Source organism: Panthera uncia, chromosome A2 (assembly GCF_023721935.1).
Source record: "Panthera uncia isolate 11264 chromosome A2, Puncia_PCG_1.0, whole genome shotgun sequence".
In the NCBI taxonomy this organism is placed as follows: domain Eukaryota; kingdom Metazoa; phylum Chordata; class Mammalia; order Carnivora; family Felidae; genus Panthera; species Panthera uncia.
Genome location: NC_064816.1, coordinates 14,549,011 through 14,576,518, shown reverse-complemented (window position 1 = coordinate 14,576,518; position 27,508 = coordinate 14,549,011). Strand labels below are relative to the sequence as shown.

The 27,508-nt window shown below is 47.0% G+C and overlaps 1 protein-coding gene across 1 annotated transcript in view; it reads right to left on the bottom strand.

Annotated features, from left to right (window-relative positions):
* Window positions 1-1,160: 1,160 nt before the first annotated feature.
* Window positions 1,161-27,508, bottom strand: part of SACM1L (SAC1 like phosphatidylinositide phosphatase) — a 43,142-nt gene continuing 16,794 nt past the window's right edge. The window contains exons 6-18 of the mRNA XM_049642567.1: window positions 27,382-27,483; window positions 24,565-24,650; window positions 23,525-23,611; window positions 22,960-23,028; window positions 17,697-17,776; window positions 13,241-13,339; window positions 10,389-10,527; window positions 8,238-8,307; window positions 8,044-8,116; window positions 6,943-7,036; window positions 6,733-6,825; window positions 6,024-6,081; window positions 1,161-3,006 (exon numbers count right to left, since the gene is read on the bottom strand). Coding sequence (XP_049498524.1) covers window positions 2,870-3,006; window positions 6,024-6,081; window positions 6,733-6,825; window positions 6,943-7,036; window positions 8,044-8,116; window positions 8,238-8,307; window positions 10,389-10,527; window positions 13,241-13,339; window positions 17,697-17,776; window positions 22,960-23,028; window positions 23,525-23,611; window positions 24,565-24,650; window positions 27,382-27,483 — 1,187 coding nt within the window. The 3' untranslated portion in view covers window positions 1,161-2,869. The remainder of the gene's footprint in view (window positions 3,007-6,023; window positions 6,082-6,732; window positions 6,826-6,942; window positions 7,037-8,043; window positions 8,117-8,237; window positions 8,308-10,388; window positions 10,528-13,240; window positions 13,340-17,696; window positions 17,777-22,959; window positions 23,029-23,524; window positions 23,612-24,564; window positions 24,651-27,381; window positions 27,484-27,508) is intronic.

Here is a 27,508-nt window from a genome sequence, read left to right as displayed (position 1 = left end):
GGAGCTAGAGGTTACCGGGCACGAAACACCGGCTGGGGTATCAGGGAAGGACAGAAGGTCACAGGGAACAGGTGGGAGAGATTCTTGAAAGCCCCTTTGCAGGAAGCCACAGGGACAGCTGTCTTTACCCGTACGTGCGGGGAAGGGGCCGCAGTAGCCCACGCAGAGAGCCGACCCCGGGGACGGCCTGGCACAGCCTGAGGCAGCTCTGCTCGGTTCAGAGGGGGACGGTGTACCCACACACCATCTCCAGGGACTCCTGCCTCGCTCCCGTGCGCAAGGGCCTCCTAGGCGCCGAGGTGTTTCCCGCCTCATTCAGACACATCCCCAGCCCCAGAGACCACTTTCTAATAAGCACCACAGTCCTACTTCCCAGCTGAGACCTGTATCATTTTGAAAAACAGACCACAACTCAAGAGGTGGTGGGGGCGGGCAGGGAACACCTTTTTACGGACATCATACGTTACTAAATTATTTCCCTGTTTTTTTTTTTTAACATTTATTCATTTTTGAGAGACAGAGCACAAGCGGGGGAGGGGTAGAGAGAGGAAGAGACACAGAATCCCAAGCAGGCTCCAGGCGCCGAGCTGTCAGCACAGAGCCCGATGTGGGGCTCGAACTCACCAGCCACGGGTTCATAACCTGAGCCCAGATCAGACGCTCGACTGACTGAACCACCCGGGTGCCCCAATGTTTCCCTGTTTTTATCTGTAACTAAAAAATAAGGAGGAGCACAATTTCTCAAGCGATCACTGAAAAGCCAGATTTCAGAAGCCATTAATTTTCTTGCTCACTTGCATTGTCCCGATTTTCTATGAAACCCAAGCACACGCTGCCTGGCATGATTTAAAAATTCTCCGGTAGGGGCGCCTGGGTGGCTGTCGGTTGGGCGTCCAACTTCAGCTCAGGTCACGATCTCGCGGTCCGTGAGGTCGAGCCCCACGTCGGGCTCTGGGCTGATGGCTCAGAGCCTGGAGCCTGCTTCCGATTCTGTGTCTCCCTCTCTCTCTGCCCCTCCCCCGTTCATGCTCTGTCTCTCTCTCTCTGTCTCAAAAATAAATAAACGTTAAAAAAAAAAAAAAAAACTTAAAAAAAAAAATTCTCCGGTAAAAAAGAACACCCCTTTCGAGACCAAGTGTGGGAACGACAGCAACGGTGGCTAGAAAAGAATAGGACGTTTATTTTCACGCATGGGTGCACAGTACACGAATTTAGAAACGCAATCGCCGCAGGGTTCTGGAACACGGACGCCTTCAGATCGGACGCGCCAGCATCAGTCCGTGGGCACCGGCGGCTCTCAGGTGGTCTCTGCTGTGGTCGTGGGAGGAAGTCCTTCCCGTGAAATGCCCGGTAGCACTCGAGTCATGGAGCACAGTAGACACGAACCAAGTTTCACACATTCCATCTTTGGAACAGATTACGCTTATGTACATGTCAGGAATAGGTAGTTCTAAGAATCACTTGCCCTACTGTGAATTTTCGTGACTGAGTTTTAAGCTACAGAGGGTATCCAGCTATTATCTCTTTTGGAGTTTCTAGAAGCAACGTCTCTTATTCACGTTTATAAAAGATAACGGGGGGCAAAAAAAGTCGTGTTGAAATCAAGGCGCTTTGAGAGATATTTAAGGACAACATAAGGTATTACTATTGAAATAAACTGTACATATTTTCAAGCACAACACAAATACCGTAGCCGTATTTAATTGAACTGCCTTAAAATAGTGGGGATTATACTACCCTACATACTTTTCTAATATTTAAACCTCATAATTACAGTTTGAATACACAGTCCGACTTATAATTAGAACTATGCACAGCTTCTAAAGCAGATTTTTCAGGTTTGTTTTTGCACAAAAATTAACACTGAAGTTGGTCCTTGATTTGGAGAACGCTAACTTAACTACCGGAAGCGCAAAACTGCAGACACGCTTATTGGGAGCTAAGAAAACCTTGACGGAGAGGAGAGCGCGGGTGGTGCCATGCGCGGGAAGCAGCTGCGGCCTCCAAGGGCAACCCCAAGTCCAGCACGAGCGCCTCTCGGAGGCCTGCGTGTCTCGACGAACGACCCCCAAAGAAACCAGCACGCCCGGGAGGTCCCGGGAGGGACCGCTGGCCGGTCGAGGGGTATCCTCCACACGGAGGCAAATCCTGAAAACAGAGGCGGCTTTGGACCTTTAGCGTTAAGACACAGGCTTTTACATTCTTTGATTTCATTTACACCTTTAACGAAAGATAAAGTACTATCTGGACTTCTTCTTCATACGCAAGTTCAAGCTGAACTCAGAGGACAGCCCAACCGAAACTTCAGAAGAACGCCAGACCCGACTCCTTGAAGTCTCGGGCTGTTCCGTCAAACTGCGCGACGGCTGCGAAACACGTGCTCTGCACCAACAGTCGAGCTAGCGGATTCTCAAACTCTGAAGAAAGTCCAAAGAGGTGTGGCGAAGTCCGCTTGCTAACAGCGACGGCCTCTACGACGACCATAAGGAAACTGAGCTAGAAAAATAATTTTACCATTTTAAATAACGAAAGAAGCTAGATTTCTTAAATATATTACTTATCCTGCAAAAGTTGATCGAATCGACAAGGAATAGATTCCTTCCATTCCAGGAGCTGAATTCGGGTCACCCTTTAATTACAGAAGAGCTTCGAATTATAAACAGAGCCATCCCAGTAGTGAAGAGGTCGCCGAGGCAGGAACGTCAGGCTGATTCTAGGTCACCCCCCCTCCCCCCACACGGAGCACAAGCTGTGCTTCTGGAGAGAGGCTTTAAAAGGACCTCGGGGTGATGTGGAAAGCGGGTCAGTAAAGACTCCAGTTCTGCATGATGGAATCTTCTAAGCCGAGCCGCTTTCCACAGACACAAATTCAGTCCATCTTTTCTTTCTGGACCAATCTGGGAGCATCGACAAAATCTTTGCCGTTATAAAGAATAATAAAAAATGTTCCAATGCTTGCGACTCCCCAGAAGAGCACATAGGCCAGTGTTTCTGTCCAAGTGTCACCTGTTGATATAAACAAACAGAGAGTTGATAAATAAAAGCCATGTAACTGATCCCACATCTAGTTTCAGCTGTTTACCAACATTTAAGTCTGATGCTTAAACATGAAAAGTTTAGTCTTGACAACATTAAAGTTTATGAGCACATCTACAGGAAAAATACAAGAACCTCTCAACTAAGGTTTGAACCGGCGGTTCTCGAACTCTGGCTGGCATCCGAGTCCCGGCCGGGGCCCCGTAAGGCATCGGCTGCTGGGCGCAACCGCGATTCTGACTCAGCAGGTCTGGGCCAGGGCCCAAGAATCTGCATTTCTAACAAGTTCCCAGATAACACCGATGCCCCTGGTCCAGGAGCCACACCTTGAGAAGAAGCACCTGACTAAACTATTCCACGTTACATCACGCAAATAATTATCCCTTTTAGATTATATACTTTATATCACAAGAAGCCATTACTAATACATTCGCTACAATCAAAACACCTGCACGAAAAGTAACCTCACAAACACATACACGCTTCAGAAAACGTGTCAAAGCGTATAAAGCAAAACTCCGCAATATCACGTTAAGGACGTACGTCACACAACTCTCCTGGTACAACGCATAGAGTTCACGAAGGTTGGCAGCAGTGGGAAAAGACCTACTGTGTGTTCTCCAACTTGACCTGAACCTGGTGTCGTTTCTCCCCTGCAATAGGACCGTCGGCACCTGCGGGCAGGGAGGCGCAGGCGCAGGCCGAGGGACGGGGAGAGGGCGCCAGGGAAGAAACGCAGGCTCCTAGTGAGCGGTCGGTCAGGGGTCCCGCTGCACTTACTTCCCATTCATGGGCTAGAAACCAGACGCCGTCCTACCTAGACACAATGCTCACGATTTGTTTTTTTTTAACGTTTATTTTTGAGACAGAGAGAGACAGAGCATGAACGGGGGAGGGTCAGAGAGAGGGAGACACAGAATCCGAAACAGGCTCCAGGCTCTGAGCTGTCAGCACAGAGCCCGACGCGGGGCTCGAACTCATGGACCGCGAGATCATGACCTGAGCCGAAGTCGGCCGCTTAACCGACTGAGCCACCCAGGCGCCCCAACGCACGATTTTATAGCGATGAACTGCCGGGAGTCATTGCCATCCGTAGCGGCAGTCTCTTTTTACTCAAAACCACGCATAAACTGATACACTTGCTAATCTTCACCCCTCTGAGTTTGAACATTCTTCTTGGACAAAGAAGAAAGGCAGGTCCTCCCGAGCCTGCCTCGGGACATTCCCCAAAGGACCTGTCCGTCTGTGCAGGCCGAGCTCCCTGAGGTTCTACGGGGACACGCGGGTGTAGAGGCAAGAAGACACAGAACAGATCAAAGCCACAAAACGAATTCAACAGTGGACTGACTGGCTCCCGGAAAAGGGCATCCGCGAGGCGGTGCATTAAAGCCAGCGCGTAGGGAGTGAAGAGGGTGGGCGTCTGAGGACTTGTGGGACGCACGTGCTGGCCGGCCCCGGCCTCGTCCTTCCTTCCTTGCCCCCGAACCGGACACGGGAGCCAAGTTATGCCGCACGGCACTCCCTGCGCTCTGGAGCCCGCAGCCCATTTTCGTGCCGTGAACAAGAACGGTTTTTACATTTTTAAAGAGTGGTAACACGCGACGTGCCCCAGAGACCCCATGTAGTTTGGGAAGTCTAAACTATTCACTGTCTTGCTCTTTACAGAACAATGCTTGCTAACCCCTGCCCTAGAGTAACAAGAGGGGCTCCCTCCCCTCGAACACCGAGGGGATTACAGGGACCACACCAGCAAGAAGGTGTGCGCGTGCGTGTAAGGGGGCTGGCGGTTAAGGGCCCTCAGCTCACAGACTTTTGCCGTGATCTGAGACGGCGGTGAGGAGGGGACGTCCAGGCGGCGTCCCGACAAGCCGGCCCGCAGACCCGGACGGAGGGGGAAGGCCGGAGGAGGCCCGCCTCCAGAGCCGCCGAGGCTGCCCCTCAGAGCCCAGTGCAACCGAGTCCCGGCCTCCAACTGCCACAGCACCGCACCACACTCGACGGAGACACTTTAGTCCCAAGTGCTCATCAGCTTCAGTGACACAGGAAAATGATGAGAAAAGAGAAAAACAGCAAAGATGCCTAAGCACAAGTTCTTGGGCAATTCTGCTCACAATGTGATAAAATTTAGTGATAGTGTATTAACTTATTAACATTTATTTGTCTACTAATAGGTGGTTGTTTAAATAAACTACATACCCATAAATGGGTTTCTTTTCCTTCCTTCCTCCCTCCCCTTTTGTTTTAATTTTAGGCAGAGACAGAGTGCGAGCAGGGAGAGAACCTTACACAGGCTCCACGCCCCGTGCTGAGCCCAACGTGGGGCTCGATCCCACGACGCTGGGATTACGACCTGAGCCAAAATCAAGAGTCAGACGCTCAACCGGCTGAGCCACCAGGGCGCCCTCATAAATGGATTTTAATGCAGCCATTAAAAATAAAGAACGCAGGGAAATGTTTATATTGCTCAGTGAAAAAAAAAAAAAGGTTACAAAAAATGTATAATATTTCACTTGTGAAAAAAAATCACACACAGTTATGAAGATTAAAACATCAGGGGCACCCGGGTGGATCAGTCAATCAAGCGTCCAACTTGAGCTCAGGTCATGATCTCACAGTCTGTGAGTTCGAGCCCTGCATCTGGCTCTGTGCTGACGCTCAAAGCCTGGAGCCTGCTTCGGATTCTCTCTCCCTCTCTCTGCCCCTCCCCTGCTCGCACGTACACTCACTCTCTCTCTCAAAATAAATAAACTTAAAAAAAAAAAGAAAAATATTTTAGAATCTTAAATAAATCACCACTAATCATCAGTAAAAGGGAGTATGTGTTTTTCTTCCGTCACATGTAAGGACCGTCACAGCTGCTCGCTCAGCTCACTGAACCCTGCAGGGGACATCGAGGGCTGAGCAGACTCACAATCTCAAGGTGCCGTACAAGGAAGCCCCGTGTTCTCAGAAGTTAGTGCAAGAATGTGAAATAAGGACAGACTCACCAGCCATCAGCAAACAGATAATGCACATCGAGAAGGCAACAACCATGATAATAGGCAACTGGAAAGGCAAACGGAGAGAGAGAGAGACCATCAGGCGAGAATTCTGCTCGACCGGCGGGGGTCTTCGCTTGAAAAAGGGTAAGTAAGACTTTTCTGCAATCTAACACACAAAGTATCTTTTTCTAGCAAAACATCATTACTTAGGCGGTGGGACCCCAACTGCCCAAGTCGCCAGACTGTCAGGTCACAAGAGCTGAAGAAGCGTGGTGATGGCCCTGACAGGTGAGGGAGGCGCCAGCCCCCTCCATTCCGGGACCCTCTGCCCGCTGGAGGAGACCCCAGAGAAGCCCCAGCTAAGTCTGGTGAATAGAGGAGTCACAAAGGGGACAAGCGTCAAAAACATACCCTGCCTTCCACATGTCAGGTGTGCCTCCCGCAACCCCCCAGCGTAAGGGGAGTAGAATCTTCCTGGAACGAGAGACCCTCCACCCTCCCTCGGGCTCGTGTGCTCTCAGGAAGGCAGTCGAGTGTGCAGGAACACAGACACCAAAGTTATTTTACTCCTCTCCCTCATCTTCTCCTCAGGGAAACCGAGTATTTACAGTCCCTTTAGGACCACACATTAGGTTTCAAATCAAGGGGAGACTCCACTGTCTGTACCTTCAGACACAGTGTTTTTACAAACTTGAAAAACAGAAAGGTTTCTTACAGCCAGGAATTTCAAATCCCGTGGAACACTTAAAGGACTATGAGATTCTAATTCGTCCACTGAGTAGTTCCCAAGAAATAAGTCTATGGAATCCTAGAACAGAAAAAAGGAGATTAAGAACTCCCCACTTGGATGTAGTTACATTACTCAGGGACAGTACAAAGACGCAGCGGCCGAATGAGCAAAGACGAGCAGCAAATACAGACTTACCTGCCTGAAGCCATCGGAGAAGTTGTTCTTGTAATAGCGTATTAGCGAGTTCCAGCCGTCCATGACCAGTCCCAGCTGAGTTCTCTTCCCGGTTCTGGTCAAAAGAGGTGAATCTCAAATTACAGATTTGTATATTACATTCTTCCCCAGTTTTATGGCTGGAAAGTATGTGGTACGGGCGTAAAGTGAATTACAGAGATTTTAAAAATCCTGGGGCGCCTGGGTGGTTCAGCGGTTAAGCGTCCGACTTCGGCTCAGGTCATGATCTCGCGGTCTGGGGGTTCGAGCCACACGTCAGGCTCTGTGCTGACAGCTCAGAGCCTGGAGCCTGCTTCAAAATTCTATGTCTCCCTCTCTCTTTGCTCCTCCCCCGCTCATGCTCTCTCTCTCCTTCAAAAATAAAAACATTAAAGAAAAAAAAATCATCCCTGGTAGCTCAGTGCGTTAAGTGTCCGACTCTTGATTTCAGCTCAGGTCATGATCTCAGGGTTCGTGAGACAGAGTCCCGTGTCGGGCTCCGTGCTGACAGCGCAGAGCCTGCTTGGGGTTCTGTGTCTCCCTGTCTCTCTGCCCCTCCCCCGCTCATGCTCTCTTTCAAAATAAACATTAAAGAAGAAAAAAAAAAGAAAAAAAAATGAGATGAGAGGCCCAGGTGAGGTGGTTAGAACAGCAGAGTCTAGGAATCTTCACTTGTTCCCAGAGAATCCGTCTGGCAGAAAACCAAGCTCACCAGGTCTTAACCTCTCACTGGCAGCGTGGCCCTTGAACGTGGCATCGGCATCCCCGGCCGCTTCCCTGAGGCACAGAACCTCAGGCCCCGCCCCGCCCCTGCCGAGTCAGACCCCACTGACCCAGGGGCTCCGCAGGGCTCGGGAAGGGCCGAGGGGCCGCCGTTCGCTCTCCGAGCAGCAGAACCACAGGCAGGCCGGGAAGCGACCGGCGCCTGGGCCTCACCCCCCACCGAGCCCGACTTGACTGCTGTGAACCGAGGCCCCGGGGGCTGGGCTTTGGCCACTGTCCCACAGCTGCCGGGTGATCCTAACGTGTGCACCAGACGCGAGAGCCGCGGGTCTGAAGTGGTAGCTGAAAAGCACGGCTTGCCTGGTGAAGTCCGTCTTCAAGGCGCCAGTGCCCGCGTACTGCTTGGCACATGCATTTGCGTTGTCGGCCCAGGCTGTGAGAACAAGGAAAAGTCAACTGACGATGACGAACGTGGGAGCCAGAGTCTCTAAATCCAAATTATTAATCTATTTCACAACGCGAGTAACCCGGCCCCTATTAAAGAAGTTACCTACCGTTTTTGTAAATCTTCTCAAAATCGTGTTGTTCTTCAAGCTTCTGTCCCACGTGTAACACTCCCAGTCTCTGGAATAAGAAGCACACCGTGCTCAAGCGTAACGGGTTTCGCACACACAGCTCGGGAAGAAGAGCAGACAGTCCCAGCTGGTAGCATGCGGTTCCCGGCTACAGGTAGAGATGCTGTCCTTGCACACAGGGGGCGCCCCAGTTCCCCACGTCCCCCCGTCCGTGCCCCAGGCCAGGCCACAGAGCCTCTGAGGGCTCCTTGTCCCGCGGCCCCCACTCACCCCGGGCCCCAGCACTCCCCCGGCCCTGCAGGAAGAGGGGCAGAGGGAAAGGGGGAGGGAAAGGGAAGGCAGCGGCAGCATCCCAGCCATCACCTCGTCCTTCCCTGCCAACCCCCACCTCCCACCGCCTGCACCCTCTAGCCTCCCTGCTGTTCCCGTCACCTCCAGCCTTCCCTTTCCTCCCCACAGACTCAGAGGATCTCAGAGGATTCCCTGGCATCCCAAATCCTGCTGTGGAACCCCTTCAGGGGTCACTGACCACAGATCAGGATCCCCTGCCCTGGTCTTTGTCTTGGACCTCAGCCCTCTCAGAACCCCCATCTTCACTGTTCACCTGAGACCACACCTCCCCATTTCTACCCCAGAATGGCCTTTCCACCTGCCCTCCATGACCTTTAGCTGGTGGTGGCGGGAGCGGGGGTGGGGGGGGAGGTATGCCTGGAGTCCCCACCAGAGCCGAACTGATGCGTAGAGTCTTGGAAACGTGGCTTAGGTTGTTCAGTACTGCATTTAGCATGTAAAATAGTTAAGTACCGATTATAGAACCTATTAAATAGGTTTTTGTTTATCGGACTTGGAAACAACCGCTGTTACTATTGTTTCCTTTTCTTTCCTTGCTACCATTGTTTCCATCAAAAAATACACTCTGAAGTAAATCCATCAGATTAACGAGGACAAGGTACAACACAAACTAGAGCATGCTCCAACAGGGAAACCGCTCCTCTGGCCTGTGTTACCTACTAGGAGTCAAGGACCATTCATTTTAAAGGAGGTGTTTTGCTTCCACAATTCCTGGTATCATAAAATTACCATAAACGAAGTTGGACTGTCATAAACAAAGCTAACCATCTGGGGCAGGAAGCTATTTGGCATGCATTCTGTTTGCCCCCTCATAATAAATGCCAATGTTGGGGCGCCTGGGTGGCTCAGTCGGTTAAGCGGCCGACTTTGGCTCAGGTCACGATCTCGCGGTCCGTGGGTTCGAGCCCCGCGTCGGGCTCTGTGCTGACCGCTCAGAGTCTGGAGCCTGTTTCAGATTCTGTGTCTCCCTCTCTCTGACCCTCCCCCGTTCATGCTCTGTCTCTTTGTCTCAAAAATAAACGTTAAAAAAAAAAAAAAAAAATGCCAATGTTATCTGGAACTCTGGGCTTCAGTGATAAAAGAGATGCAAACGAAAACTTAACCTTGAGGCACCACTCTATTAAAATAGAAAACAAAGTTTTAAATAAGAACACGTAAGGCCGGCAAGAGTTCAATGAACCGGATTCACCAACCATGCTGACCAGTTTACCAGTGTCTCACTGGTACCAGTGTAACCTGGCATGACCCTCTCGGAGAGCGTATTCTCTTTGACGCAGCAAATTCTACTTCTAGGAATGAACCCCAAGGGAAGCATTCAAGCTAAAAACAACACACCAAGATATATTCTCTGCAGTGTTACTTATAAGCCAAAAATGCAACAACCTAGTAAGTGCAACTCTTAAAAATGATGGCTGTGTGTAACGCTGGAGGAAAAGGAAATATCAGAAACTGTACGGGGCGCCTGGCTGGCTCAGCAGGTGGAGCCTGCGACTCTTGATCTCCGGGTTGTGGGTTCGAGCCCCATGTTGGGTGTAGAGCTGACTTAAAAATAAAATCTGAACGAACAAACGACACCACGTACGCACACACCGACCGCAGGTACAGAAATGTGCACGCCCACAGGTGGAAAGACACAAAACCGAAAACAGGTGGTTTAGGGTGGGGAGCAAGGTGAAATGTTTTCTGTTGTTTGTTTTGGCTGGTAACGATTTCGTCAATGTAGCTTCGCTACTTCGGGGCTGCACTGTTGACTTAACAGAAGGAAAAAAGCGTTTGCACCTGGAGCTGGGCCTGGAGCGAGCGGCGGGCCAGCAGGCTCTGGATCACGTTGGTCCTGTCCAGACAGTCCATGCAGTTGCTGCGGAACACGCCCTCCTGGCTTGCCACCACCATGCCGGCGGAGTCCACTAGAAAATAACTACAACATATTTGTATAAACACCCTCATAGCAAAGGCAGTCCGACGCACGAGCGCCCTGCTGCTGATGGTCTGCAACATTGTGGACAACTGGCAAATGAGAAGTTCGGAAGGGCAACGTGTGGCCCGGAGGGTATTTGATTAGTACAGAGCCAAAAACAAAAGACGTCTGAAAAGCCGAGGCGAGACAGCCCCTGTCCAAACACGCACCGCGGCACTGGAGGTCAGCTCGTGGAGACACGAACCCGGCAGGGCCGAGGGGCGTCCCCGAGGCCAGAGCAGGCCCCCTCCGACACAGCTGTTCATCTACGTCCTGTAGATCAGACTTCTCGAAGCACGGTCCCTACACCGTCTGTATCGGAATTCCCTGAGCTGTTTTTTTTTTTTTAAACCGAACGCACTTGGCCTCGAGATGAACTCAAGTCAGCATCTCTCAAGCAAAGGCTGGAAACTGTGCGTTAAGAATCCTGGGTTAAATATGCAAAAGGACGGAGTTTATAAAGTTCAATACGGTGTTACTTGAAAAATGAGGTTCCCTTTCTCCCCTTCACCACCCACATGTCCACCCCGGAGCCAATCACGGTTCTCAGTTCCTGTGTCTCATTCATTTTTAACAATTTCCTCAGATAATGCTCTGAACTCAAACTCTGGACAACAGGCAGCGTAGCGGGGAAGAGCGTGGACTCTGGCAGTGAGCCACGAGCTCCCCTTAGGCCACTCACTGGCTGTGTAACTTCAAGTCATTGCCCTGGTCTCTCAGAACCAAAGTTCTCACCCACAGGGTGGAGGGGACGGCACCCCTCCGGTCCCGACAGGATTGCGTAACACACGCAGCGCTGAACGGAGCGTGTGGGACCGAGCAAACGATGAACACCACGAAGTGATCTCGTTGTAATTACTCCCCCAAACCGAAATGGAGCAGGGAAACACAACAGACTCACCACAGGCCAAATCCAAATTATGACCTTAAAAATAAGGGCCTAAAAGAATGCGTTTAGGCTAAAAATCTACACGAGATTCACGCAGACTTGGTGAGGTTCGTTTAGAGCTGGTGTATATACACAGGTGTGCATGAGTGTACGTGGGTGTTAGCATGTTGTTAGTACTTACAGAGTATGTCCTGGGTATTTGATAAATATCATTTCTTAAACTACACACTAAGTCTATGAGGTAGGTATTATTATCTGCACTTTACAAACGGAGAAACCAAGGTTTGAAGACAACTGTCTTGATCACATGGCTGATAAGAAGCAAACATTTCAAAACGAGACAGGTCACACCCCAAAGCCCAGATTCTTTCCACCTTCCCCAAAACCCCAGGAGAAAGTGTCCAGAGAGGCCCTGTGCAGGGCACTGGGGAAAGTTCCACTGTCCCTGTGGAACACAGAGCGCGGTGGGGGACAGACTCTGGCGTCTGTGTTTTCTCACACTCTTGTGGGGCAGTGATTCATGGGCGAGCCCCAGGAGCCACCTCCTCCGACAGCGTCCCAGGTCCGGCCAGTGTCACTGCAGCCCAATAATGGTGCACGTCAACTGCCCTTCACTAGCTGCTCATGACAAAACCGCATAGAAAACGAGCAGATTTAACTAACCGTCGCCGACTACTTAACAGGCATAAGAAACATTTTTAAAAACTGAGAAATGCCTACACGACAGGTTTTACTGTGTTACTGTGGAACTGACACGAAAAAATGCATGGGGGTTGCCGGGGTCAGAAATATGCCCAGATGGAACAAAACGACAGAGCAGTCGACTTCGAGATCCCTTCTTCTGTCTTTAGAATCAGTAAAGATTGACCTATGCTTAGAGGACAGTAAACCCGTAGGCCGACACGGCAAATAACTTGCCAAATACGTTCGGAAAGTACCATGAAGTTATTCGGACGCTTTGAACTATTAGCCCTGCTCTCAAGACTTTATTTTAGGGAATCACCGAACAGAAGTGAGAATAGACACGCCCAGAGTGATTCGCTGCAGCACATGTTTTGTGGGGGGGAAGAGACAAGGAAACAAGCCAGGATGCCTAGGATGAAAAAGAACACTTAGCTGAGCCTGTAGGGTGACACGGGGGAGTACAGAAAAGCCGTTAAACACCATCATGACGAAGACCAGGTAGGGTAACGACGAAATATCAAAGTATCCGTGATGGAATGTTTAGTCAAAACAACGGAATATAAAATAGTGGTACGCTAGCTCCAATTAGGGAAACTTCGTAAATGTGGAAGCAGATTCATAAAAATGTGAAAATACCTGGCCTTGGGTTGTTTTTAAGAACCTAAAAAATAGGGGCGCCTGGGTGGCTCAGTCGGTGAAGCGGCCGACTTTGGCTCAGGTCATGATCTCACGGCCCGTGAGTTCGAGCCCCGCGTCGGGCTCTGTGCTGACAGCGCGGAGCCTGGAGCCTGCGTCCGATTCTGTGTCTCCCTCTCTCTCTCTGCCCCTCCCCTGCTCATGCTCTGCCTCTCTCTGTCTCAAAAATAAATAAAAACATTAAAAAAAAAAAAAAAAAAAAGAAAAGAAAAGAACCTAAAAATATTTTTAAAGCCACTAAGTCTCATCTTTCCAACAACAAAGGGACTAAAAACTAAGAGTCCAAACCAGCGTGGTCAACCCAGCACGCTGTGTTCGTAAGTCCACCAGACAATGTGTGCTAACCATGCTCCGTCTACACGCGGACCTCCTCCCTCGACCTCCACGGGAAAAGATACAGCTTACCTTAGCTCATCCTGCATTTCTGCTACCTGGTCCATCAGAATACTCAGTCGGTCCCATCTCATATTTTTACATTCTTTATGGAAGTCGAAGGCAATGTATCTGCCGAAAGAAAAGATCCGCAGGTAATGAGCAAAGAGGAGTCATTTTTTCCTTCCGCCGTTACTATGTTCATAAGCTGACTTTCCTCTCTCTGTCTGAGCAGAGTGCTCCTCCTTCTCTCTCTCTCTCTCTCTCTCTCTCTCTCTCTCTCACACACACACACACACACACACACACACGTATCTTCACATGTTCTTCTAGGGGCCCTCCGACAGGAGTATAGAAGTCCTGCAAACGCAGAAGTGAGCTCAGGCACAGCATCGGGTATATAGTATAAGGGAGCCTTGTCCAAATGAGTATGGAGTACCCAGTGTATATTTATTCTCTACCCCGATGTATAAAGAAGAGGGTCCTTTTTTTTTTTTTATCATTTTTCAAACAGATGCAAATGTTCAAAATGGTCCAGCTCAATTCCGTCCAAGGAGGATCAGACTGAGCGTCGGACTTGCCCTAGGGGTTGTGAGAGGAACACAGGCAGCATGGTCCCCAAGCTGGTTAGTTTCTGTTCATCGCTTTAACAAATCAAAGCATTCACTTCCTTTATCAGTATCTATACATCTCGCATAGATGTGGCAGAGAGAACCTTCTGTCAGCGCGTCACGGGTCGTTTTCGGTTCTCTGATATTTAATAGGCACAATTCTTAAAGTCAGAACACTCTGACGGTGAAGGTGTCCTACCACGAGCTGGAAAATGTTGCCAACTGAGAGGGGGCAAAAAATCACGGACTAGTTCCTGAAAGTCAAGGGAGCCAGGAATCAAGTCAAGCCATAAAGCAAGAGGCCTGGAAGGGCATGATGTTCTGGTCCACAGAGTGAAATTCAGACGAGGCATATCCGCTCTCATGTGACCCCCGCTAAGTCCCAACAGACCAAAGGAGCGTCGGCGGAGCGTGGGCTTGTCCACACATCCAGGGAGACTCCCACCCCGGGGCGGTGTGGTTTCTTACTGCTTCAGCGGTTCTCCCACTGAGCGGAGAACGGCATCCTTAGAAATCAGTACAGTAACAGGGGCTAGCAAGCCAAGAGGCCACACTCTGAGAAGACTGGGCTGGCGGGGGGAGGGGGGGGGTGGGTTTCCGAAGGCAGCTCTCACAAGAGCGGCAGTGTGACAGTCACCTTTGGAGTGCTCCCACCCAGTGCTTGCTCCCACAAGCAACGGCCCTGGACCGGCTTCCAGGACTGAAGCAGCTCGCCAGCACCTAAATGCATTTGGATTCTTAAGCTTCCATCCTTCTAAAATCACATTTATATCCTCTAAGAATGAGCTGCACAGTTGTAGTTGGACAGTGAACGGTTTTAAATACATCATTTTGCTTCTGACCCCGACAGTCCAGTGGTTCTACTTCTTTCAAAGTTCTAGGAAGAAACCCTTAGAGACACATCACCTCGCACGGCTCATTTTCTTCCCACCCAGTTCCCGAAAGAAAAACTTCCCACTGCTAACGAGGCCCACCATTCCTCAGAAGGGCAAGTGTGTGACCTTTCTCCTTGGGTCACTCACAAATCCACCAACTTAATTTACTTAATTTACTCAAAGCAACAATCATTAAACAACTCAAAAGTGAGTAAGTCCAACAGACAAATGAGAGGGGACAGAAAGTCTACCATTTAATTTCACTTTGTAACAGACTGCTCTTCTCTCCCTGCCAGAATACTTATCTACTAAATAAAAACTATACATATATAGTTTTTAACCTTTAATGTTTATTTATTTTTTTTTTTAATTTTTTTTTTCAACGTTTTTTATTTATTTTTGGGACAGAGAGAGACAGAGCATGAACGGGGGAGGGGCAGAGAGAGAGGGAGACACAGAATCAGAAACAGGCTCCAGGCTCCGAGCCATCAGCCCAGAGCCTGACGCGGGGCTCGAACTCATGGACCGCGAGATCGTGACCTGGCTGAAGTCGGACGCTTAACCGACTGCGCCACCCAGGCGCCCCCTTTAATGTTTATTTTTGAGGGAGAGGGAGAGAGAGAGAGAGAGAGAGAGAGAGAGAGAGAGAGAGAATGTGAGCAGGCAAGGGGTAGAGAGAGAGGGAGACACAGAATCCGAAGCAGGCTCCAGGCTCTGAGCTGTCAGCACAGAGCCCAATGTGGGACTCGAACCCACGAATCTATAATATACATATGTATGTGTGTATATGTGTATATATATATGTATGTGTACATATATATATATGTGCGTGTGTGTGTATACGTAAATATTATAAAATTATATGTTTCCTAAATTATATACTTTTTAACATGTTCCTCTGTCTGGTGGTGTTTAGAGCTCACGGGAGGGAAAAGACAATAGCTCTGGGAGTTCCCTCTTCAGGTGCGGGCAGTAGGTGCCCTCCAAGTTCCCCAGAACACCAAGGGCATAAGCTAAGACTCTGACTTATGCCTCAAGTTCTCCAAGTTAGCCGCTGCTACGAACTCACGGAGGCAAGCAGGCCTGTGGAGGCCCTCTGGGGCAGAGGGCCCGCACAAGGGGTATGCCCAGGAGCCAGAAGTCAAACTTTTCCCAGAATATGCACGTTGGACTCCAAACCCAGAGACTGTAATTGCCCAGGTCTAAGGTACGTTTGAGTAAGTTCCTCTGAGGGCTGTGAGGCACACCCTGCTTAGGAACCCTCCTCGGAGTCCTTTGAAGGGGTTTAAGAAAGTTCTACTGTGAGAAGGCAGGAGTGTACGTGGAGTGTGTGTGGTGGGGGGAGGGAGGTCTGATGAATTTGCCAGAGCTTTTGAGCTGGACAAAATACACTGAAAATCTTCCCCAAAGGTTCACTGTATCATTCTATTTTTGTGCATGTTTAAAACTGCTCATAGGTTAGGGGCACCTGGGTGGCTCAATCGGTTAAGCGTCCAACTTTGGCTCAGGTCATGATCTCGCAGTTTGTGAGTTTGAGCCCCACATCCGGCCCTCGGAGCCTGGAGCTGCTTCGGATTCTGTGTCTCCCCCCCTTCCCCCACCCCCCGCCTTCCCCACTCGTGCACGCATGCTCTCTCCCTCAAAAAAAATAAACAAACATTGACGAAAATTAGGAAAATATTTCTCTTAGGCTAAAGACATTTCTCCCCAAATAACCCAATTCCATTTCTTTGGGGAAGTCTCCCCCCCACCCCATGCCTGTGACCATCTGCTACCACAGTACACGCCCCCCCTCTGGCCGTTTCTTGCTGCAGAAAAGCTCCAAATGGGCTCACCACCTTGCACCTTCCCACAGGGCAACTGCTGATGTTTCAGGACCCCCCTCTTTGCACAAGGCTGCACAGTCTGCAACTGCTGCCTGGTGACCTGCAGAGGCAAAGCCACTGCTCCGGACGAGGCCACCATGCAAGTGGACGTTTCTTCAACTCGGGTGGCGCTCAGGACCACAGACACCACACCAAGCAATCACGAGGAACTGAAATTCGCGACCTCGTGGTCAGGCAACACAAAGCCTCAAGGAGGGGATTGTGATCAGGGACTAAACTTTCACAGAACTACATTAAAATCTGACCGTTAAGAAGTTACTCTGCAATATCAATTATGCCAGAGAAAATTTCAAGCCAACGTAATCATGCTTTGATCTAGCATCGAAAAAAAAAAAGGCAGAAATATGGAATACAGGTTTCCCCTGCCATCCAGAAGAAGGCTTCCTATGAAGGAGCCTAAAGTAGCAAAGGGCAGCCCCTGCTTTTCAGAAGTTCGCCTTATGCCCCAGGCCACGCTGTTTTACGGAAGACTTTCATCAGTAGGGTCGTGACTTCCTTGTAAAAGGGAAAACTCATCTTGGGATTTCTTTCTGTTGGCGAGCACAGGTACTAACAGGGCTCTTGTAAAAGCGAGATGGTGTAAAGCCAACTTCTGGGGGGCGGGGGACACCCGTGTGTCCAGTGAGAGCTACGAACTCGTGGATACAGTAGTCTCCCCTCGTCCACGGTTTCACTTTTCACGCGTTTAGTCCCCTGCAACCAACTTCGGCCCGAAAGCCGATGGCCCTCCTTCTGACACTTGGGTCAGGTCGGCACAACCTTCAGCGCCCTTCATCACGTGGGCACCTGGCATCTCACGGCGTCACAAGGAGCATGACCACAGCACAGCCAGATGTTCTGAGAGGCCACGTTCACGCAGCTTTTATGACAGCATATTGTTTTAACGATCTATTACTAGTTACCGGCATTTTCTGCTCTTAGTTAATCTCCTACTGTGCTATGTTACGTATCCAACTTATCACAGGTATGCATATGTAAGCACCCATGGGCTTCGGTGCCGCATGCGGGTTCAGGCATCCACTGGGGGGGGGGGGGGGGGGGGGGATGGGGAGGGGCTGCAGGCCGTGTACGTGCACATCTGATCTGAAAAGACCTGCACAGATTTCTAGGGAGGTACCTGATCATTCCGCTCGCCAAGGAAGACACCATTGTTGCAAATGCCTGTTCCAGCGGTTTCTCTGAGCCCTTCTGGTTAACCTGTAAAAAAGCAAAAACACCACAGCTTTCTTTTAAGTTCCTTTAATAGGGGAGAGTGAGATCGGCAAAATGGAGGACCGGGAAGCTCCAAGCTTCCATACTCTCACAGAAACACTGACACAACAGAAGCTGTGTAAGCCAACTTTGTAGGAGCTCTGGAAAACCAAACGTTTAAGAGGCAACTGAGCAAATGCCCAATCAGAAAGAAGCTCTCTTCAAAACTGTGGGACGGTTTTGTGCCATTTTTCCTTGCCCTCACCCCACCCCATCCCTGGGGCAGTGAGGGTCTCAATCTTAAGTGTTAAGAAATGGCAACCAGGGGACGCCTGGGCGGCTCAGTCAGCTAAGCGCCCAGCTCTTGGTTTCCACTCTGCTCATGATCTCACAGTTCATGAGTTCGAGTTCTGCGTCGGGCTCTGCACTGACGGTGTGAAGCCTGCTTGGGATTCTCTCTCTCCCTGTCTCTGCCCCTCCCCTGCTGCACTGTCTCTGCCTCTTTCAAGATAAATAAAAATAAATAAACTTCAAAAAAACGGCAACCAGGTTCTCAGTTCCCCTCCTCCAACCGGAGAGAGGACCAGCCCTTGTTTGCAAATCGCCCTGTGCGTTTTGTTCTGACCTGAAGGACTGGCCTGTTTGTCTCTGTCTCACGTAACCAGGAACACAAGCAGGAGGGAGGCAGAGGCTACAAGAGCGCCACGGGCCATCAGATGCCTCGAGCAGGGAGTTTTGGGAAACATAACAGAGACCATCTACAGCCTGAGAAAGAAGCTGGGGTGACACTTTTTGAGAAATTAGGACCTTCCAAAGCAGCCAGGTAGGGGGAGGATTTTAGAGAGCCACGTGTACACCCAGGTGAGATGCACACTCACAAAGGCCCGAGAAGACCTAGGGACACAGCCCTCCCCTCAGACTGACCCCCTTGCGCTCGAGCAAGCCTGGGCAGCCAGCGGAAAACGGTTCCAGCACAGAACCAGTCTGCACAGTCCGGGAAACGGGCTGTTCTCTCTTTTTTGTTTTATTCTTTGTTTCAGTTCCCGGCATTCAAAGCAATCTCTGTCAAAACACTAGCTGAACACGAGCTAAAAGAACAGAGGCTTCAGTGAGCACACACAACAAGGGGATAGTCTTTTCAAAAATGGTTTGGACAGGTCTCAAAACAAATGGATTGCTACAGCCTTCAACAACTGAAAGGAAAACGAAAACAAAAACACCGTAAAACCCTGGGAGAGGAGAACCTGACTTCCAGAGTTACCACATTACAACCCACCCAGGGCCCAACTTTCAACAACAAAAACATCCAGGCACACACAAAAAATAGAAAAACAAGGCTTAGTCAGTGGAAAAGGATAAAATGACAGAAATCACCCCTGCAGAAGACTTATCAGAAAAAAGGTTAAAACAAGTGTCTTAAATATGCTGAGAATTCAAGGAAAACAGGGAATGAAAGGAAACCAGGAAAACAGTATATGAATAAAATAAGACAACCAGTGAAGAAACACAAATTTCGAAGGAGCTAAACAGTAAGTCTAGAGCTGAAAAGTACAAAACGGAGACCAAACAGTCACGAGAGGAGTTCAAGAGCACATTTGCACGGGAGGAAAATCAAATCGCACACTGGAAGACGAGACGTGGATGGAATAACCGAGTCTGAGCTGCAGACAGAGAAATGAATGGGGAAAAGTGAACAGTGCCCAGATGTCTGGGGACCGCCAGGGATAACACACCCATTATGGGGGTCCCAGAAGGAAAAGACAGAGAGAAAGGAGTAAAGATCTTTTTTAAAGAGAAAAAATGGCCCCACATCTCCCAAATTTGATGAAAGACATAAATCTTCAAATCCAAGAAGATCACCCAATTCTAAGTATGCTAAGCCCAAAGAAACCCCTGCTAAGCACATTATAATCAAACTACTGAAACACAGAGCGAGACCTGGAAAGCAACAAGAGGGAAGAGATGCATCCCAGACATGGGATTCTCAATACGATTACAGGTCAGTCTCTCTTCAGAAACCCTGGGGGCCACAAGGCAGGGGGATTGATATGTTTAAAGTACTGAAAGACGGGCTCCCGGTGGCTCAGTCGGTTAAGTGTCCGACTCTTGATCTCCGCTCAGGTCTTGAGCTCACAGTCAGTGAGTCTGAGCTCTTCCTAGAACCCCACACTGACAGCACGCTGATAGAGTGGAGCCTGCTTGGGATTCTCTCTCTCCCTTTCTCTCTGCCCCTCCCCCACCACTTGTGCTCACGTACTCGCTCTCAAAATAAATAAATAAACTTTTATAAAGTACTGGAAGAAGAGACCCGGAGACCAAAAATTCTCTATGTGGCAAAACTGTCCTTCAAGAAATGCTAAAGGCGTCCCCTACAGGTTGAAATGAAAAAAACGTACAGAGCGGCCCGAAGCCACGGGAAGGTATTTAGATTTCCCACAAAGGTAAAGACAAAGACAAATATAAAAGGCAGCCTTAATGGTCTGTATGTCTGGTTTTGTTTTGTTTTTTATATTCTACAGGACTTAGAAGTCAAATGCGTTAAAAGAAATTTATAAATCTATGTTACTGGGAACAAAAAGGAAACAGATGTAATGTGAGACATTAATAACATAAAGCGGAGGGACAAAGCTTTACAGGAGTAGAGTTTTGTAAGCAAACTGAAGTCAGGTTGGCATCAATTCAAATTAAATTATTATAACTTCATGACATTATATGTAATCCTCACGGTAACCAAAAAGAAAGTATCTGTAGAATATACACACAAAAAAAACGAGAAGGTAATCGAAATACAGAAGTACAAAAAACTTCAACACAAAAGAAGACAGTAATGGAGGGAGACAAGGGATAAAAAAAAGACATACAGAAAACAGAGAGCAAAATGGCAGAAATAAGTCTTTACAAATAAGTAATTACTTTAAATATAAATGGGTTAACTCTCTAATCAAAAGGCACAGACAGAATGAATTAAAAAATCTGATCCAACCATATGCTGTACGAGACACTCGCTTTAGATCAAAAGACACAAATTAGTTGAAAAGGAGAGGATGGAAAGATAGTCCGTGCAAACAGTAATCAAAACAGGGCAGGGGTGGCTCTATCAACATCAGATGAAATAGACTTTAAGTCAAAACCTGTTATAAGGACAAAGAAGAACACTACATAGTGATAAAAGAGTCAATTCACCAAAAAGCTCAAACACACGAGATATATATGCACCAAACATCAGAGCCCAAAAACATGAAGGAACACTGAAAGAACTGAAGAGAGAAATAAACATGTCTACAATAACACTTAGAGATTTCAACAGCTCCCTTTCAACAATGGATAGCACAACCAGACGGAAGACCGATAAGAAAACAGAGAAGCTAAACACCACAGACAAATCAGACCCAGCAAACAAACACTCCACCCAAAACACCACTGGAGATACATTTTTCTCAAGTGTGCATGCATGAACAGTTTCCAAGATAGATTATGTTTAGGCCACAAAACAAGCCTTAACTATGTTTAAAATAACTGTCATACAAAGTATGCTTTCTGATCACGGTGGAATGAAGCTAACCCTCATAACAAGGAAAACTAGAAATTTCATAAATACGTGGAAATTAAACAGCACACTCTTAAACACTACGTTAAGGAAGAAATCACAAGAGAAACTAAAAAATAACTGGAGACAACTGAAAATATACCAAAACTTATGAAATACAGCAAAAGCAGTATGCCAAAGGAAATTTACAACTATAAACATACACATTAAAAAAATAAGACCTTAAATCAAGGACTTCACCTTAAAGAACCAGAAAGAGATGAGCCAATGAAACTCAAAGCTAGCAAAGGGAAGCAAATAAAGATTAGAGCAGAGATAAATACAATAAAGTACAGAAAACCAGAGAGACACCATTGAAACCAAAATTTGGTTCTTTGAAAAGATCAACAACATTGACAAACTTTTAGCTATAATGACCAAGAAAAAAAAGAGAGACTCAACTTACTAAAATCAGGAATGATTCTAGTATATTACTACCAATTCTGAAGCAATAAAAAGGTTTATAAGAGAATTCTATGAGCATTTGTATGTCAATGAACTGGACAACTACATGAAATGGACACATTTCTGGAAACAATCTACCAAAACATTAATCTTGAAAAAACAAAATCTGAATAGACCTACAACTAGCAGTTCTCAAAAACAACCCAAAGAATGGGAGAAAATATTTGCAAAGCATCTCTACGAAGGGATTCGTTCCAGAATATATAAAGAACTACCGTAACTCAACAAAACAACAAAAACAACAACCTGATTAAAAGTGAGCAAAGTACTCGAGAAGATGCTTCTCCTAAGACCTACAAATGTCCAATATGCACATGAAAAGGTGCTCAATGTCATTAGTCACCAGAGAAATGCCAATCAAAACCACTATGACATAGCACTCCACCCCCATAAAGACGGTTATAATCAAAAAACAAAACAAATCCTGAAAAATCCAAGTGCTGGCAAGGATGTGGAGAAACTGGAATGCGGGTGCACTGCCGGTGGGAACGTAAAACGTGCAGCCACGGTCAAGAACAGGACGGCGGTTCCTTAAAACGTTAAACGTAGAACTATCATACAATCCGGCAATTCCACTTCCAGGTGCAGCCCTAAAAGGACTGAAAACAGGAACTCAACTACGTACTTGCACACCAGGGTTCAGAGCAGCATTATTCACAACGGCTAAAATGCAGAAACAACCCCACGTCCATCCACAGATAAACGGGCAAACGAAATATGGTACATTCAGTGGAGTGTCATCCAGTCTTGAAAAGGAAAGAAATTTTGATACGTGCTGTAACATGGATAGACAGACCTTAAAAACATTAAGTCGGTAAAAGAAACAAGAGCCAAAGGAATAAATGTTATATGATCCACCTACGTGGGGTACCTAGAATAGGAAAATAGAGAGAGAGAGCAAGTACAACAGTTACCAGGGGCTGACGGGAGGATCGTAGGAAGTTACTGTTTAATGGATACTGAGTTTCTGTTTGGTATGACGGAAACTTCCGGCAACGGTCAATTGTGATGGTTGCACAACACCGTAAAACACATTACGCCACTGAACTGCACACTTAAAAACAGTTATAATGATAGATGTTACATATTTGAAGATGTTTTTTGTTTTGTTCCCCCAAGAAACATGGAAGACACATACCAGATTGATTATTACTTGTTTTCCATAAATAATAACTTGTGAATCAAAATGCCTTTGGAAACCATCCATCTAGAAAGAAAAAAGGGTTACACACTTTACCAGATTATACTATGAGAACATTTATAAAATTTTTAAAGGATCTCCTTAAATGTCCTATTTGTATATTCAAGAGAATGGCACTACGATTGAGACCAGGTCCCCTAAATACCGTGTGATAAACTAACTCCAAGCCATTCAATTCTGAGCTGCAATACTATACTTTCGTTCTGCGCACAACGTCGAACAGAATAAATACACTAGGTACTCGGAACAGCACGGAGCGGCAAATGTTACGAGAGCTCAAAAATCTAAATTTGCCATCCCGTTCGATCAGCGTGTTCTCTGCATTTCCAACAGGCCGTCCCTACAGCCTGTGGGTCAGAGGTTCACTGGGCGCCAGAACCCAGGAAAGAGGCGGCAGAGATGCTGAATTCCGACGTGCAAGAAATAAATATGTGCTCCACATGCAAACTATGATGCCACTCAGCTATTTTTAGCCAATGAAAAAAGCACAGAAGATGCTCACATGATTTGCTACTTTGTTGATCAGCGGTAGCGGTTTGTACTTGAGATTTGGTCTTTGAGACCAGAAAAGTGGTATCGATCCTCGAGTCTAAAAGAAAAGAGAGAGAAATATGAAAATATGAAAATACACACACACACACCTGTCTCCGCTAACTTACTGTCTCAGCTAACTTACTGTCAGGGGCGCGTGTGTGTCACTGACTACAAAGGAAAAAAAATTAAATACAACCTACAACCATGAAAGAGTCCGTGAACTTGCCTACTCCCCGAGTTCCTATTTTGTCGGAATGTATTCGGAAAGGACTTTTTCTCCTTGGTTTTATGTACCTGGTCCCTGGGCAACAAACAGTTCTGTTTCCCCTAACCTCTAAAATAAATCAATTTATCTACAAGTAAAACTTAGTTATGTCTTACAGAATATGGTATTATGATCAAACCAGAAAACTGCTGTATTCATTCCCCAATGAGTAGTTCATGAACCTGTGAATAGCCTGAGAGCCACTGCTGTTCCTCTGGAGCAGCAAATGACCCATGACCCCACAAGGAGACAACAAGAGACAGGCTGTCCCAAGAAGAAGTGCAGGGTGGGAAAAGCCATCACACGGGCAGGGGCCCCATCACCAGCGCCTTGAAGTCTGGAGGGCGGGGCCGATAGGCGGCTCCCCTTCCGTAACCTTTGAATCTCCTCCCCTCCCCTCTCCTTCGGGATTCAATTCAAGGGCAGGTGAGTGCCAGGTTAATGGAGTAGCTTGTACTGAGTGAACGTTTTCCACATTGTAGATGGTGCCGCTTTATTTTTTTTATTTATTTATTTTTTTTTATAGGGTCAGAAAGCACCCGCGGGTCTCGAACCCCAACGAGAGGGTTGTAAGGTTTGGTAACCACACGCGAAGTAACCGCTTGAGCTAAAGCCGACCCGATGGTGCCGCTTTAAAAAGCAGCAAGGAGGAGGGCAATTTCAACAACAGCGCAGAAGATTACGATCCAAGCAAAAGCAGCAGCTGGCGGGCTGCCTCACAGACACATCCACTTGCCACTTGCCTGCACAAAAGAAGCCCTGCTCCCGTTGTAGTGCACAATTTGTTCTGTTTCTACAAAGTTGGCTGCATGGCCTTCAGAATCAATTCCTGAATTGGAAAAAAGTTAAAGTTAACGATATTTATGACGTAAGAAACACATCCAGTTTAACTTGGAAGGAATTAAGTCGACTCTAGTTAGTGAGAAAGTACTCGTAAAAATAAATTTCAGACATACACATGGTCCATGATCAGAAAGCTACCAGCGGCTCACTCCTTTGAACAGGCTTAAGGGGGGTATTAATGACCTATCAATAAACAGGTGAAGTGGGTCACTAATGTGTCAGTTGTTTGTACATACACAATTCCTCTAAAACAGCGTCCTTCAAACTTGAGAAATATTTTCAAGAAAAAACAAATTCTCTGGGGCACCTGGGTGGCTCAGTCAGTTGAGTGTCCAGCTTCGGCTCAGGTCGTGATCTCACAGTTCGTGAGTTCGAGCCCCATGTCGGATTCTGTGCTGATAGCTCAGAGTCTGAAGCCTGCTTCAGATTCTGTGTCTCTCCCTCTCTCTCTGTCCCTCCCCTGCTTACACTGTCTCTCTCTCTCAAAAATAAATAAATGTTAAAAAATTTTTTTTTAAAAATCAAATTTTCAAGGACCCCTGAAAGTATGTCCATAGATCCCAGTTTGAAAAAAACTATTTTGAAAGTTACAATAGCAAATGCAAATGTGGGTCATCAGGTTGACAGTATTTCATTGTAATAATGCAAAGGGTCCAACAAGCGTTTACAATGATTTTAATTATCAAAATGAAAACACAAAACCTCTATGGTGCCAGAACCCCTGTAACTTCATGAACATACCCACAAAGCCTAGTTTGAAAAGCATTGCTCCAAAGCGTTTAGTCTTGACATTAGTTAGTCCATCCGATTACCTGAAACCTTCCTGTACAATCCTGTTTACATACGCTATTTTCATTATGAAAAGCTTGTAAAGGCAACTTTCAAGCTAGTGTTGAACTCAAATTACCAAGTTATCATTAAGAAATCAAAAGATTTGGGGCGCCTGGGTGGCTCAGTCGGTTGGGCGTCCGACTTCGGCTCAGGTCATGATCTCACGGTTGGTGAGTTCGAGCCCCGCGTCGGGCTCTGTGCTGACAGCTCGGAGCCTGGAGCCTGCTTCAGATTCTGTGTCTCCCCCTCTCTCTGCCCCTCCCCTGCTCATGCTCAGTTTCTATCTCTCAATAATGAATAAACATTAAAAAAAAATTTTTTTTTAATCAATAGATTTTTAACCACCTCAGATATTTCTTAATATCCTATCGGATCTATTTTTAACCACCTCAGATATTTCTTAATGTCCCTTCTATTTGATCTATTTATCAAACAACATTTTGAGGTGAGGTAGCTGTTTTTGTTAATATTGATGGGGACAAAATTACTGAATCAAATTGGCAGTGAAATGTTTTCTCAACACTTTTTCTTAAGATTTTATTTTTCAGTAATCTCTACACCCAACACGGGGCTCGAACTCATGACCCCAAGATTAAGAGTCGCCTGCTCCACCGATGAGCCAGCCAGGCGTGCCTCCCGGCTTTTTCTTTTTTTTTTTTTTTTTTTTTTAAGAACTCAATACCTGCTAAAATTACTTGTCAGAAGCATCGTATACTTGGTTCTTTCCGTAATTCCCATCAAGGAATATTTTTAGAAATGAGAGTGAGGTTGGTGTGCATGGAGGGGTTAGGGTGCAGGGAGGGAAGGAGAGAGACAGAAAGGGAGGCAGACCTTTATGAAAAGATTTCTAAGACATATGGATTTAAAAAACAGAAAAAAACAAGGTGCAAGAAAACGGGCAGAGCATACAATCAATGTCTATAAGAGGAGAAGGAGAACATACAACCGTAACAGCGTAAAAATGATCTGGAAGGATAAACAGGAACTAACAACTGATTGGCTGGTAGTGGAGGAATATCGAGTGGACGGGCTCAAAAAATGAGAAATGTTTTTTGCTGCATATATGTGTATACTTTTTGATACCTGAACTACGTGAATACATTACTTGCTCAAAATTTTTAATTCAACATACGTCTCCGTCCAAAACAATCTACTCAGGAAGGAGTCGCTAACTCCAATTCTGGTTCTGCGATCTTGGCCAGGTCACTTACTAAGTGCCTTTCTTCTGCTATTTCACCCGTAATAAGGGAATAACCTTGACAACTTCCTGGCCTAAAACTTCTGCAATTTATCTAATGGTCCATAGGATTTCATTCCGATATAGCCTGGCCTATAAAAAAAAATAAATAAATAAGACGAGTCAGAGAAACTCCTTTTCGTAATGTCCCTAATTTTCAATGCAGCTTTTAAAAGCTTGGTTTAAGCAAATTAGCATGTTGCTACTACAAACCCTAGGGGCTAAAGGCTCCAAACGTAAATCTTTAAAGTTGCAGGCATAAGGTCAAAGGTCTAGCTTTATGCATGCAAAGGAGCCAAAAGCAATTAGGAGAAAATACTTTCTGACATGAGTTTAGGTTACTGAAAACTACTCAGAGTCCAGCTGGCTTTCAGACATCCGGCAAATAACATGAACAATTCCTCTCAAAGCGGTAAGAAGCAGCCTACAGGGTCTCATTAACATCTCCACTGTAACTACAGTAGCTGGGGTAAAGCCCAGAAGACCTACCTAATTATTATAATGAAGCAGGAGATAAATATTTAGTGAGGTTATCAAATGATGATGAAAACAGAATACAAAAGGTTACATTTGAGTCACCGTGGGACAAAACATTGATGAGGGATAGATACCACCCGGTACTGAATCACGCTGACAAAGTTAACCTCACCTCTTACATAATAGCGCACACCAGCTCTGAAACAACTCCTCCTCGAGATGAGAATCCAATCAAAGTATTTTCCGTTAATAGAACACGAGTGCATAGTAATAACTTAGCTCCATTAAGAAAAATATAA